The 14,566-nt window shown below is 41.9% G+C and overlaps 1 protein-coding gene across 2 annotated transcripts in view; it reads left to right on the top strand.

The window, feature by feature from the left end:
- Positions 1-14,566, top strand: part of hsd17b4 (hydroxysteroid (17-beta) dehydrogenase 4) — a 90,020-nt gene that overhangs the window by 40,198 nt on the left and 35,256 nt on the right. For both annotated transcript variants that reach the window (XM_078396299.1, XM_078396300.1), the window contains exons 14-18: positions 4,278-4,329; positions 9,184-9,255; positions 10,931-11,034; positions 12,759-12,824; positions 14,488-14,557. In XM_078396299.1, the coding sequence (XP_078252425.1) occupies positions 4,278-4,329; positions 9,184-9,255; positions 10,931-11,034; positions 12,759-12,824; positions 14,488-14,557 (364 nt within the window). The remainder of the gene's footprint in view (positions 1-4,277; positions 4,330-9,183; positions 9,256-10,930; positions 11,035-12,758; positions 12,825-14,487; positions 14,558-14,566) is intronic.

Genomic DNA, 14,566 nt, shown 5'->3' with positions numbered 1-14,566 from the left:
TTATGAAAAGCTTTTGTTGCGTGCTATCCAGTCAACGGAAGGACTATACATGATTACAATAGAGCCATTTATTGTGTTTAGTTACATACGATAAATTGGTCTGCCGACATTCACAACACACGAGGTACACAAAGTTGAAATTAAAAGTGAAAACAAAAAGAAAAAGCCAAGCGACTTGGCTGGCTGCCGTGTACACAGCGCCTTCACTGGAACAAATGAACAAACAAACAAATGAACGCAGACATCCCCTGGGTCGAGGATCCTAAACTAGAGCCCCCCACACCGGGTCCCCCTTTGTTCTCTCGGCGGTCCCCTCATGCCGAGTCCCCATTGTCCTCCCCTTCCCCCCCTCACGCTCATCGACCGCGAGGCCCCACCGCCACCGATGCTCCCGCTGCCACCTCTGAGGCTCCTTCGGCCCAGACAGTCCTCGCTGCCCAGCTTCACCGCAGTCCCCTGGGAGGCCTGTGGGGCGAGTCAGGCCTAACGGGACGCGTTCCGGTCATTGGTCGTCGTTCAGGTCGTCGGCAGGTGGATATGGCCTGTGTGGCTCCCCGGGACACACCCGCCGCGCGTGCGGCTCCCTGGGACACATGGTAAGGGAATAACGTTTAGTGCAAGGTAAAGCCAGCAAAGTCCGATCAAGGATAGTCCGAGGGTCACTAATGAGGTCGATAGTAGTTCAGCACTGCTCTCTGGAGTGGTAGCATGATTCAGTTGCCTGATTACAGCTGGGAAGAAACTGTTCCTGAATCTGGAGGTGTGTGTTTCCACACCTTTTGCCTGATGGGAGTGGGAAGAAGAGGGAGTGGCCAGGATGCGACTCGTCCTTGATTATGCTACTGGCCCTGCCGAGGGAATGTGAGGTATAAATGGAGTCAATAGAAGGCAGGTTGGTTTGTGTGATGGACTGGGCTGCGTCCACAATTCGTTGCGATTTCTTGCAGTCCTGGATGCAGCTGTTCCCAAACCAAGCTGTGATGCATCCTGATAAAATGCTTTCTATGGCGCATCTGTAGAAATTGGTGAGAGTTGTAGGGGACATGCCGAACCTCCTAAACCTTCTGAGGAAGTAGAGGCTTTAGTGTGCTTTCTTCGTCGTTGCTTCAATATGGGTGGTCCAGAATTTGTTGGCGATATTGACATTTTCGACCATTTCAATGACGTTGTCAATGCAATCTGGGGTATGTGTGCATAATTAATCAAGGAGACCAGCATTTCTTTTATGAAATAATTTGAAGATTCTTCCAACAGTCCTCCATTGGTAATGAGGCCTAGCAACAGTCAGTGGTCGACACGAGCCATTAAGTAAACAATGCGCTGATGTACAAGAGGAATAGACATGTCGTAATAGATGATTTGAACTGATTTGAACTTCATCTTTGACTGATATTGCCTCAGGGGGAAAGCTTAAATGAGCAGGTTAATTTCATTTTTCTTCGACAGAACCTAGCAAAAATAGATTGGGACCAGCTATTTGCAGGTAAATTCACTTGCTGACGTGGGCGACACGGTGGTGCAGCAGTAGAGTTGTTGCCATACAGCACCAGAGACCCAGGTTTGATCCTGACTGGAGGTGCAGCCTGTACGGAGTTTGTACGTTCTCCCCGTGACTGTAGGTTTCCTCCGACTTCCTCCTCCATTACAAAGTCAAAGACATAGGTTAATTGGCTTTGGTAAAAACAATTGTAAATTGTCCCTAGTGTGTAGGATAGTACTCATGTGCAGGGTAATTGACATACCAAAGACGTACAGGTATGTAGGTTAATTGGCTGGGTAAATGTAAAAATTGTCCCTAGTGGGTGTAGGATAGTGTTAATGTACGGGGATCACTGGGCGGCACGGACTTGGAGGGCCGAAAAGGCCTGTTTCCGGCTGTATGTATATGATATGATATGATATAATTGCTGATGGGCACAGTCTCGGTGTGCAGAAGGGGCTGTTTCCATGCTGTATCTCCAAACTAAACTAAACACAAAATTCCACCCTCCATAAGGGTGAACTTTAAGGATGGTAGTTCTGCGGAACCCTGGATGTCAATGAATATTGATCATTTGATAACAGAAGAAAAGGAAGCACTGAAAATAAGGTGAACCTTCAGGAGTAAAGAGTGTTAGATGGTGCTTTAAATAACTGGAAAGATAAAGAGGGACCATGAAACACCAGTAATAGAAAGGATAAAGGAAAATTCTTGTCTATTAAGCCCAAAAGGGTAACCAGAAAAAGAGTGAGTGCCCAGTAAGGGCCAAGGAGGCAATCTACACATGGGAGCAAGGCTATGGATGAACTGGTAAATGATATTCTCATCTGTATTCAGTTAGGAGAAAGAATCTAGGTGGAGATTTCAATCGGGGCGTTGAAAGATGAGTTCTTTAATGTCTTATTGAGCAAAATGGTGGATAAATCTTCGGAGCCTGATGCGATGTACCCTAGATACTTTTGGGTGGCAAGAGGGGAGATTCCCGAGGTCCTGACTGAGATACTGAAACGATACAGAGGCTACATTGCAAGATGCAAACCACAAAATTACCTGCAAAAATAGGATGGCCAGGTTACAATTTGCAAGAAGCACTTAAAAGAGCAACCACAGTTCTGGAAAAAGGTCTTGTGGACAGATGAGACGAAGGATAACATATCAGAATGATGGCAAGAGCAAAGTATGGAGGAGCAAAGGAACTGCCCAAGATCCAAAGCATACCACCTCATCTGTGAAACACAGTGGTGGGGTTGTTATGGCCTGGGCATGTATGGCTGCTTAAGGTACTGGCTCACTTATCTTCATTGATGATACAACTGCTGATGGTAGTAGCATAATGAATTCTGAAGTGTATAGACACATCCTTTCTGCCCAAGTTCAAACAAATTGAGAATGATCAGCCATGATCACATTGAATGGCGGTGCTGGCTCGAAGGGCCGAATGGCCTCCTCCTGCACCTATTATCTATTGTCTATTGTTTGGCTGTAGGGAAGGTGCTAGTTGACTGGAAGACTGAATGTGCTACCTTTATTCAGGAAGGGCAATGAAAAGCCAGATGATCAAAAGCCACTTATTCCACCATAGCGGGAGGGAAATTACTTGAAAAAAATTCTAGGTGACGGGGTTAATTTACATGGGGGAAAGATAGGGATTGATCAGGAATAGTCAGCGCAGATTAATGGTTTTCTTATTGTCATATGTACCGAGACAAATTATTTCATCAGTCACTTAAAGTTAGCATGCAGGTACAGCAGGCAGTGAAGAAAGCTAATGGCCTGTTGACCTATATGACAAGGGGAGTTGAGTATAGGAGCAAAGAGGTCCTTCTGCAGTTGTACAGGGCCCTAGTAAGACAACACCTGGAGTACTGTGTGCAGTTTTGGTCTCCAAATTTGAGGAAGGACATTCTTGCTATTGAGGGAGTGCAGCGTAGGTTAATTCCCGGAATGGCGGGACTGTCATATGTTGAAAGACTGGAACGACTAGGCGTGTTTGACTGGAATTTAGAAGGATGAGAGGAGATCTTATTGAAACATATAAAATTATTAAGGGATTGGACACGCTAGAGGCAGGAAACATGTTCCCAATGTTGGGGGAGTCCAGAACCAGGGGCCACAGCTTAAGAATAAGGGGTAGGCCATTTAGAACGGAGATGAGGAAAAACTTTTTCACTCATAGTTGTAAATCTGTGGAATTCTCTGCCTCAGAAGGCAGTGGAGGCCAATTCTCTGGATGCTTTCAAGAGAGAGTTAGATAGAGCTCTTAATGATAGCGGAGTCAGGGGGTATGGGGAGGGGGCAGGAGCGGGGTACAGATTGTGAATGATCAGCCATGATCACGTTGAATAGTCATGCTGGCTCGAAGGGCCGAATGGCCTACTCCTGCACCTTTTGTCTATTGCGATACAGTAATAGGAAAATTTCAAGACTATCTTAAAGATGTGGTAACAGGGAATTTAGAAAGCAATAATTGAGTGGGTGATGTCAATGTGGATTTATTAATGGATAAATCATACTGGATAAATCTATTTGAGCTTTTGTTTTGATGTTGCAACAGAATATATAAGAGAAACCCAGCGAATGCTTTATGTTCAGACTTTGAAGGCTTTCAGTGCCCCACTTTCAACATATGAACAATGTTAGGACACTTTATTTTAACCTCAAAATAACATCTTCAGTCTCTGTGAAGAATCTGCATCGTCTTTCTGTTTTCCTTTTTATCTACCAATATAATTTTATAACAATTGAGATTTATCAAGAGATTCATAAACGTGTGTTTGGTTTCCTTCATTTATTACAGGTGCTACATGGTGAACAATATCTGGAACTGTACAAACCACTGCCTACTTCAGGTAACTACATCTATATACTAAGACTCTAATTTGTTTGTTTGTTCCTGAACTACAGCCAAAACGGTACATGTTAGCGCGGCAATTTTAGCCCCATCTTACTCACCGTCGTCCCTTTGGTGCTAATGGAAGAAGCTTCATTGAAATCGGTGTTATATTTTTTAAGTTATTCACATTTTAAAGTTTAAATCTATTTCCTGGGCAGGGGGGGAGGAGGGAGGATAAAGGGGGTTGAGGGGGATGGAGTGTGGGGAGGGAATGGGAGGATGAGGAAAGGGAGGGGGAGGGGAGGAGGGACGGAGGGAGGAGAGGGGAAGGGGAGTGGGGGAGGAGAGGGTGCTGCACCAATGCAGGATAGGTTTGGGCCCAACGGGTCCACATGGTCTAGTTTTTTATAATATAGAAGTTAATTCGAATCCAAGCATTGAACTACCACTGTTGTTCCAAAACCAAATAATCTGAAAATAGTTCCTTTTACTGAAAAACAAGTGTCAGTACAATAGCCTTGAAAGTCAATAGGTGTGAAGCTGTTTACTCATTCCAGAGGGCAGTAGTTCAAGCTATTCAGAGAAACACCAAACGATAGATGATTTATTTCTATGTAGCAAATTGGAAAGGATCTGGCAATTATTGCAAGGTGGCAGTAACTCAGAACTAAATTGGCTGTATGCTTGGAAATTTAAAATGTGAAGGACTTTTGAGGTGGGACTAAATAGCCAAGTCCTTTAAATAACAGGTTTGCATGCAATAGGTTGAATGAATTTTGTTCTGTCATTAAATGAAGTCAGCTTTTCCAGCCATGATTACGTTTAATGAATGTTCCTTGTGCAAAATCCACAAATTACCTTGAAAAGGACAAATAGAAGCTAGTTTTGATTTAAGATTAAATTGTGCTACGAACAAGAAGATGTATAACAGTAAGTAACCTGAAGTATGTTTTGTAGAGGTCATGGTCATCAACTTGCAACTACACTAATAATAATAATAATCCATTTATTTTATATAGCGCCTTATCACATGCTCAAAGTGCTTTACAAAAACAATTAACATAGAAACAAACAGACAAACTATCCTGACGGAAAAGCGGCGAATACTCAACGCCAGCGTCCTCTCACGTCAGGGTCCGGCAGTAGACATTAAAAAGCACAAGACACACAGATATAATTTTTTACACAAACAGCCATCACAGTGATTGCTCTAGGCATACCCTCACTGTGATGGAAGACAAAGTCTTTTCTCCTCCTCATTCTTCTCCCGCGGTGCCACGAGGTGATCTAGGCTCCCAACTTTTTGAAGCCCCCACCGGGCGATGGAAAGTCCCAGGGCCGAGCCGAGCAGGCCGATGAAAGTCCTGAGCCCCCACCGGGCGATGGAAAGTGCTGCGGCCGAGCCACGCAGGGCGATGAAAGTCCTGAGCCCCCACCGGGCGATGTAAAGTGCTGTGGCCGGGCCACGCAAGGCGATGAAGGGCCTGCGGGCGGGTTGATCGTACCTCGCGCTTCGGGGCGGTCGAAGCTGCTACGGCTGGAGCTCCCAAAAGCCGGTCGCCAGCCAGGGACCTGCGAACTCCCGATGTTGCGGTCTGCAGGGCCCACGGCCGAAGCCTCCGAGATGGTAAGTCCAGGCCCTGCGACCGGAGTCTTCAAGGTCGATCCCAGCTGGAGGCCGCCGACTCCACGATGTTAGGCCGTAGCGCGAACGGAGACACGACACGGTAAAGGTCGCATCTCCGTTGAGGAGGAGATTTGAAAAAAAGGTTTCCCCCAACCCCCCCACCACCCCCCTACATACACAGAATTAAAAATAAAACAAAACGTACATTTAACAACGACAATGACAAAAAAACAAAAACAAAAAAACGGAGAGACTGCCGGTGAGCCGCAACTGCAGAACACAGCCACGCCCCCTTCCACACTAAGCTGTGGAATTGGTTCTGTAAATCAGTTAATTTGTTTCTTAGAACCAAGAGAATAGTAATGTTGTAAAAACGTGGCTGCCTTTCATGGGAGAGAACCCATTGGATGTTTGGGCAACTTTTGATGGGAATCGAACATTGTGAATGAATCGTAAACACAGTGAAATCATAAAATCGAATCCCGACCAATCCCTTTTCCCCATGTTGAACAATTTAGGTTCTCAACCAACATGCTACACAACCAAAGTATTAGACCTTTGAAACCCTTGAGCATATTCTGAAATTTTAAAGTTTGAGTAATTGGTGATCTTCAGTGCGCTCCATAATGTTTGGGACAAAGACCCATCATTTAATTATTTGCCTCTGTACTCCACAATTTGAGATTTGTAATAGAAAAAATCACGTGGTTAAAGTGCACATTGTCAGATTTTATTAAAGGCCATTTTTATACATTTTGGTTTCACCATGTAGAAATTACAACTCTGTTAATACATAGTCCCCCCATTTCAGGGCACCATAATGTTTGGGACACATGGCTTCACAGATGTTTGTAATTGCCAAGGTGTGTTTAAATGCCTCCTTAATGCAGGTATAAAAAAGCTCTCAGCACCCAGTCTTTCCTCCAGTCTTTCCATCACCTTTGGAAACTTTTATTGCTGTTTATAAATATGAGGACCAATGAATGAATGAATGAATAAGTTTATTGACCAAGTATGCATATACAAGGAATGTGCCTTGGTGCTCCGCTCACAAATGACAACACAAACATAGTTAACAATTAAGCATAAACACATCAAAACAATAAGGATACAACATTACGGTCTAAACATGTGGGTGAAAATAAACCAGAGCAAAAAAGAGACTACAGACTTTGGTTATTGAGAAAGTTATGCCAATGAAAGTCAAAGAAGCCATTATGAGACTGAGAAACAAGAATAAAACTGTTAGAGACATTAGCCAAACCTTAGGCTTACCAAAATCAACTGTTTAGAACATCATTAAGAAGAAAGAGAGCACTGGTGAGCTTACTAATCGCAAAGGGACTGGCAGGCCAAGGAAGACCTCCACAGCTGATGACAGAAGAAATCTCTCTATAATAAAGAAACATCCCCAAACACCTATCAGACAGATCAGAAACACTCTTCAGGTGTGGATTTGTCAATGACCGCAGAAGACTTCATGAACAGAAATACAGAGGCTACACTGCAAGATGCAAACCACAAAATTACCTGCAAAAATAGGATGGCCAGGTTACAATTTGCAAGAAGCACTTAAAAGAGCAACCACAGTTCTGGAAAAAGGTCTTGTGGACAGATGAGACGAAGGTTAACGTATCAGAATGATGGCAAGAGCAAAGTATGGAGGAGAGAAGGAACTGCCCAAGATCCAAAGCATACCACCTCATCTGTGAAACACAGTGGTGGGGTTGTTATGGCCTGGGCAAGTATGGCTGCTTAAGGTACTGGCTCACTTATCTTCATTGATGATACAACTGCTGATGGTAGTAGCATAATGAATTCTGAAGTGTATAGACAAATCCTTTCTGCCCAAGTTCAAACAAATTGAGAATGATCAGCCATGATCACATTGAATGGCGGTGCTGGCTCGAAGGGCCGAATGGCCTCCTCCTGCACCTATTGTCTATTGTCTATTAAATGCCTCAATACTAATTGGCCGGCGGTTCATTCTACAGCAAGACAATGATCCCAAACATACTGCTGAAGCAGCAAAGGAGTTTTTCAAAGCTAAAAAATTGTAAATTCTTGAGTGACCAAGTCAATCACCTAATCTGAACCCAATTGAGCATGCCTTTTATATGCTGAAGAGAAAACTGAAGGGGACTAGCCCCCAAAACAAGCATAAGTTAAAGATGGTTACAATACAGGCCTGGCAGAGCATCACCAGAGAAGACACCCAGCAACTGGTGATGTCCATGAATCACAGACTTCAAGCAGTCTTTGCGTGCAAAGGATATGCAACAACATACTAAACATAGCTACTTTCATTTACATGACATTGCTGTGTCCCAAACATTATGGTGCCCTGAAATAGGGGGACTATGTATAAACTGCTGTAATTTCTACATGGTGAAATTGTATAAAATGTATAAAAATGGCCTTTATAGAAATTTGACAATGTGCACTTTAACCACATGTGATTTTTTTTCTATTGCAAATCTCAAATTGTGGAGTTCAGAGAGAAATAAATAAATGATTATTTATCAAACATTATGTCCCTAACATTATGGAGTGCACTATATTTCCATAAATCTGTCCTTGTTTCTACTTCATATCTTGCGTAAGCCTCTGTCGATCAAGTTAATAATTGACCTAGAAATAATTGACATTTACAGAAGCGATTTCCAAATTTCCTCATGCGGAATTTTTCTTATCCACAACTAATCCATTCCCAAACATATGCTCTCAATTCTCTTTGCTTTCACAGATCTTTCTCTACTATTGACCATCTAATCCATGCATTCACAAAATCTAATTTCACAGCATTTCTGCTCTGACAATCTATTTACCTGCAGACCATTCGGAATGCCTCATCTCGCCGCTCAAAATGCTAAACTGTGCATTCTTACAAACTTTATCCTTCCTAAGCACTCCTGGCTTTTTGTGTCCGTGAAAACTGGATTCATGTTTCTCATTCAAAACATTAACTTGCACCATTGAAACTCTTTGCATACCTTGACCCACATCCTTTATTGCTTTTGCTCATTTTCTTTGCAAAGCCTAAATTCTTGTGCAATTGTGTTCTTACTTCCCAGTGTTGAGAAATGTTTAATTAAAAGCTGTGTAATTCACATTGCTGCTTATTAATACTGTGACGTAATTGATCTGTTGTAAAGTGAAAGCATTTTCCCAAACCAGCCTTGATGTTTTGGAAGTTAAGAAGTTTAATCTTTTAATGCTAACTGTATTTGTTGTAATTGGTAGGGACACTGAAATCAGAGAGCGTCATTACAGATATTCTTGATAAAGGATCTGGTGCTGTCATACTTCTAGATGGTGAGTCTCGTGTCATTATCATTTTCACTTTGAGTTTCATTGCAACTCTTATCTACTTAAAGTAATCTTGCACTTTTTGTCAGCCTTTGACATTTTTTTTTCTTTAAAGTTTGTTTGCTATTTCTTTCATTCTTGCAGTGCAAAAAAGAACATATGTATTGCCAAGAAATAAAAAGGGAGATTGGATGAAAATAGCAACACTGTTATATAATTCTGATCTAAACATGCTCCCCATGAGATTTGAACAGTTATTTGAACATGTATTTGATTGCCGGTTTACTTTGGCGCTTTGCAATTGAATATAGCACAGTGGCTCAACTTGTAAGTAGTGCTGCTGTAACACAATGCCAAGGTCCCTGGTTAAATCCTGACTGTGGGTTCTTGTCAGTGCGGAGTTTGCACATTTTCCTGTGATCGCGTGGGTTTCCTTCGGGTGGTCTGGTTTTCTCCCACATTCCAAAATTGCCCCTAGTTTGTAAGGAGGGAACGTGAAAGTAGGATAACATAGAATGAGTGTGAACGTGTGGTTGACATGGACTCGGTGGGCTGAAGGGCTTGTTTCCATGCTGTGCCTCTCAGGTAAACTAAACTTTGCATGGTGCAAAATGCAAAGGCAACCATATTTAGGTCAACTCACATCACTTTGGAAATTTGATGAGCACTTTCAAATGTGAAATAATTTGAGTATTACTGGGGAAATTGGTTCATTTGAGCATATCATTGAGCACTCATTTGGACAAATATGTTTTAAATAGTAGAAACCAACGAACGCAAGTCCTACTGTTTACTCTCTAACCTTTAGGCTCTTCACCTCCTGTGCCGCAGTCCATTTACCGATCACAGTAATAACCTGCTCGGGTTCCAACATCTCTTTCCCTTCCACTCCCCAAAACACAAAGGTGGGTTTTGATCTCCACCTAGCAGAACTTGCCAATCTCTTCAAGCATCCACCTTCATTGCCCCCAACCATGGGCACCAGAATTGGCATTCCCATAACCCTTTGACTGCTGAGCTTCACCTTTTCTTCCTCCTAACATTTGAGACCAAACTTTGGATCTGGATATGCAAAGGAGAATGTGAAGACAATTCAGTGGCACCTGAGTAGAAACAAGGAGCTGCAGATGCTGGTTTACAGAAAACACACAAAGTACTGGAGTAACTCGTGGGTCTGGCAGCATCCTTGGAGAATATGAATAGGAACAGGTCATGACCCTTCAGGTTATAGAAAGGTCGCCTATCCATGTTCTCCAGAGATGCTGTCAGACCCGCTGAGTTACTCCAGCACTTTGTGTCTCTTTTTCAGTAGTACTTGAGGTTTGCTGTAGTGGACCAGCAATCAAGTAGGTTGCACACCATTCAGCAGCCATATAGTGGAGTTTTATGTGCGCATCATTTCTGGGTCACCATCACCTTGTTTAGAAAGCAATAATTTCGAAAATACCAGTACATTGCTGCAGTTGGAAGGAAGAATAAGGGTTATACAAGGAGGCTGCTGAATATTGACTTGTTGAAGGGTTTTAAGTCATAAATTATCCTGCCAATTACCAAATATTATTCTTCTCCATGTGCTTGGTCATTTTTTAAATTTGTATGTATTTTCTATCTCAGCACATTTACAGAAACTTGGCTTGGACTGGATATATACAAAGTTAACAGTAATACTGCTTTTTTTCAGTTCATACTTACAATGAGAGAGACCTGGTCTGCTTTAACCAGTTCTCTGTATTTGTTGTTGGAGCTGGAGGCTTTGGTGGAAAGAGGATGTCTGATAAAGTTAAGGTCTGTATGTTTGAAGAATGTTTCTAAAAATTCCTTCTGTCATGTTAAATTCAGACTATTTAACTGCAAGATTATGTATGTTCACACAAACCAGTCCAAGCAAGATGAATATATAATTTAATGAAAATGTGGCTTTGTCAAACATGGCATATTTCATAGTAACATTTATAAGCTCATGTATTTTTAAATTTGCTGGTTCTTAGAATATAATGTTCAATTTTAATTTCTAGCAAAAATATTTTATTAGTCATGCGCTTAAATCACGGCTGCAGAAAGTGTTTGGGATACAAAGGCATTTTTCTAAAATTTGGGAACATTTCCAAGAATTTCAATCTTATTTTGTGTTATATGCACCTCTTACGTGTATCACTGAAAAATCTTGCTCAACTTCTACAACACCTCAGTCTAATCTGCAATCTGCTTTTTGTTGATATCGTACCCAGAGTTTAGTCCTGGATGGACCACAATTTCCCCTAAAGCTGACGATTATGGCCCCATCATAAATATATTTACCTTGTCACATATCGAGGTAGAGTGTTTATGTTACTGGAATATTATTTGACCTCTATGTTTCCAACCTCCTATATTTCTCCTTATTCTAAGTTTTACAGCATGGAAACAGGCTGTTTAGCCCAGCTTGCTCATGCTGACCAACATGCCCCATCGACTCTAGTCCAACCTGCCCGTGTTTGGCCCATATCCTTGTAAACCTATCCTATCCTACCCATGCACCTGTCAAAATGTTTTTTTAAATGTTGTGATAGTTCTTGCCTCAACTACCCCCTCCGGCAGCTTGTTCCGCATACCCACCAACCTTTGCGTTTAAAAGAAAAAGTTGCCCCTCAGGTTCCTGTTAAATCTTTCCCCCTGACCTTAAACCAATGTCCTCTGGTTCTTGATTTGCCTTGCTCTGGGTAAAAAGCTCTGTGCATTTGCCCTTTGAGTTCCTCTTTTGATCTTGTACAGATAAGGTGTGAGGTGTTGGAATAAAGTCCTAGCACTTTGAATAAAGTTCAAACACTCACCGACACTAAGTAATTTACAGCAGCCAATTTAACATCTTCAGGATGCAGGCGGGAACTTGAGCTTCCATGTAATCACAGAGAGACTGTATAAACTTCACAAAGACAGGAGGTCAGGGAAGAATACAGGTCACTGGAGCTGTGTGGTAGCAACACTGCCTGCTGCAACACTGCTACCTGATGCACTTTGACGGTGTAAGCTATAAGGAGAGGCTGGAATGTCTGAGGTTGAGGGGAAGACCTGATAGAAATATATAAAATTATGATAGGAAAATATAGCCAGAACCTTTTTTCCAGAGTGGATATGTCAAAGGCTAAAGGGAATAGCTTTAATGTGAGACGGGCATAGTTTAAAGGAGATGTGCGGCATGAGTTTTGAACATAGAGTGATGGGTACCTGGGACGTTCTGCCAGTGGTGGAGGTTGAGACAGAGATGATAGTGGCATTTAAGAGGCTTTTATAGATAGGCACATGGAAATGCAGGGAATGGAGGAATATGGATCAGACAAAGAAAAGTTTAATTTGGTATCATGTTTGGCATGGATATTGTGGGTCAAAAGACCTGCTCATCTGCTGTACTTTTCTATGTTCTATTTCACAAAATTCGTATTGCTTGACAGTCAGTAATTTATTGGTTTACTTTTGAACATCTTGTTTATTTTTTTAGTACATTAATAAAATAAGTGTTTTGTTTTGTCCAGGTTACTGTGAATCCTCCCAGTAGACCCCCTGATGCCACAATGACTGATGTAACTAGTATAAACCAGGTATATCTTTCTTGGTTTATGCCAGTTTTTATGAGCTTCCTTTCAATGGAAAATCTATTTTTAGAAAACCTAACTTGGATGAATTTAAAATACTAATGTATTATTATAACAATGCACAACATGCTTCCAGTTCATTATTTTTTGATAATATACTTGAATTACTAATTTACCATATTATAAGCTATAGATGTCAACTACATAAATATGGGGTATGTGTGCAGTTCCTGGCAGAGTTTAAGAATTCTGCTAAACTGGTATGGTATTGCAAAATGGATGCAATTAATGAGTTTCTTTTATGTAAAAGATAGATCAGGATGACGAGTTTGTTTTCTGTAAGCTCAATGTAATTTATAAAATGAAGGACTCGAAAGATTATCTCAATTAATTGGACAAAAGGAAATCTATCTAGCAATATTATCTGTTCTACAATAACTCGTTACTTTTCACCCAAATTATACTGTGTGCTTGGAATTTGTTTTAAACTGGAAGCACTCCTATGGTGTTGCACTGACCGTTTAACGAACAGGTCATTGATACAAAGGAGCATTTGACGTAGATTGGCATCAAGGGGCCTGATGAAACTGGTCCGTTGGACCAAAGGGAAAATAGTCCAGTATTTGGAGTCTTAGTTTAGTTTAGAGATACAGCGCGGAAACAGGCCCTTCGGCCCACCGGGTCCGTGCCGACCAGCAATCCCCGCAAATTAACACTATCCTATACCCACTAGGGCCAACTAAAAATTTAAAAAAAAACATTTACCAAGCCAATTAACCTACAAACCTGTGCGTCTTTGGAGTGTGGGAGGAAACTGAAGATCTCGGAGAAAATCCACGCAGGTCACGGGGAGAACGTACAAACTCAGTCCAGACAAGCACCCATAGTCGGGATTGAACCCGTGTCTCCAGTGCTGCATTCGCTGTAAGGCAGCAACTCTACCGCTGTTCCACCATTCCGCCCATCGTGCCGTCATGCCTCTTATGAAGGAAGATGTCTGTGGTTGTTGGAGGTCAATCATTTCAACCCCAGAGCATCACTATAGGAGTTCCTTTGGGCAGTTTCTTGACCCAGCCATCTTTAGCTGTTTCACCAATAATTGTCCTTCCATCATGAGATAAGAAGTATAAATATTTACTGATGTTTGCACAAATTTCACAACTCAGTGAGAGAAGCAGCCCATGCCTGCATATAAACAACATTCAGTCATAGTTTGATAATTGGCAAGTAATATGCGCACCACAAGAGTGCCAGATATTAAACTTTGCTGAACCAGCCCCATACATGCAGAGGGGGCAAGAGTAAGACATTGCAAATTTCATTCATTGTGAAATGTGTTTGGAAATGTTGCAAAATTATCAATGCACGACATGTGCTTTTAAATGTCATGAAATACTGTAATGATTAATATGGGAATGATTCCTCAATAGATAGACACAAAATGCAGGAGTAACTCAGCGGGTCAGGTAGCATCTCTTGAGAAAAGAAATAGGTAACATTTTGGGTCGAGACCCTTCAGTCTGAACGTGGGTCGAGACCCAAAACATCACCTATTCCTTTTCTCCAGTGATGTTGTCTGACCCACTGAATTACTCCAGCATTTTGTGTCTATCTTCAGTGTAAACCAACATCTGCAGTGCTTTCCTACACAATGATTCCTCTGTTCCAGGCTGCTTTATATCGACTGAATGGAGACTGGAACCCTTTGCACATTGATCCAAATTTTGCAGCATTTGGAGGTAATGCAA

Source organism: Rhinoraja longicauda, chromosome 3, assembly GCF_053455715.1.
Source record: "Rhinoraja longicauda isolate Sanriku21f chromosome 3, sRhiLon1.1, whole genome shotgun sequence".
Taxonomy (NCBI): Eukaryota; Metazoa; Chordata; class Chondrichthyes; order Rajiformes; family Arhynchobatidae; genus Rhinoraja; species Rhinoraja longicauda.
The sequence above is the reverse complement of the archived record's forward strand: the minus strand, read 5'-3'. Positions and strand labels throughout refer to the sequence as shown.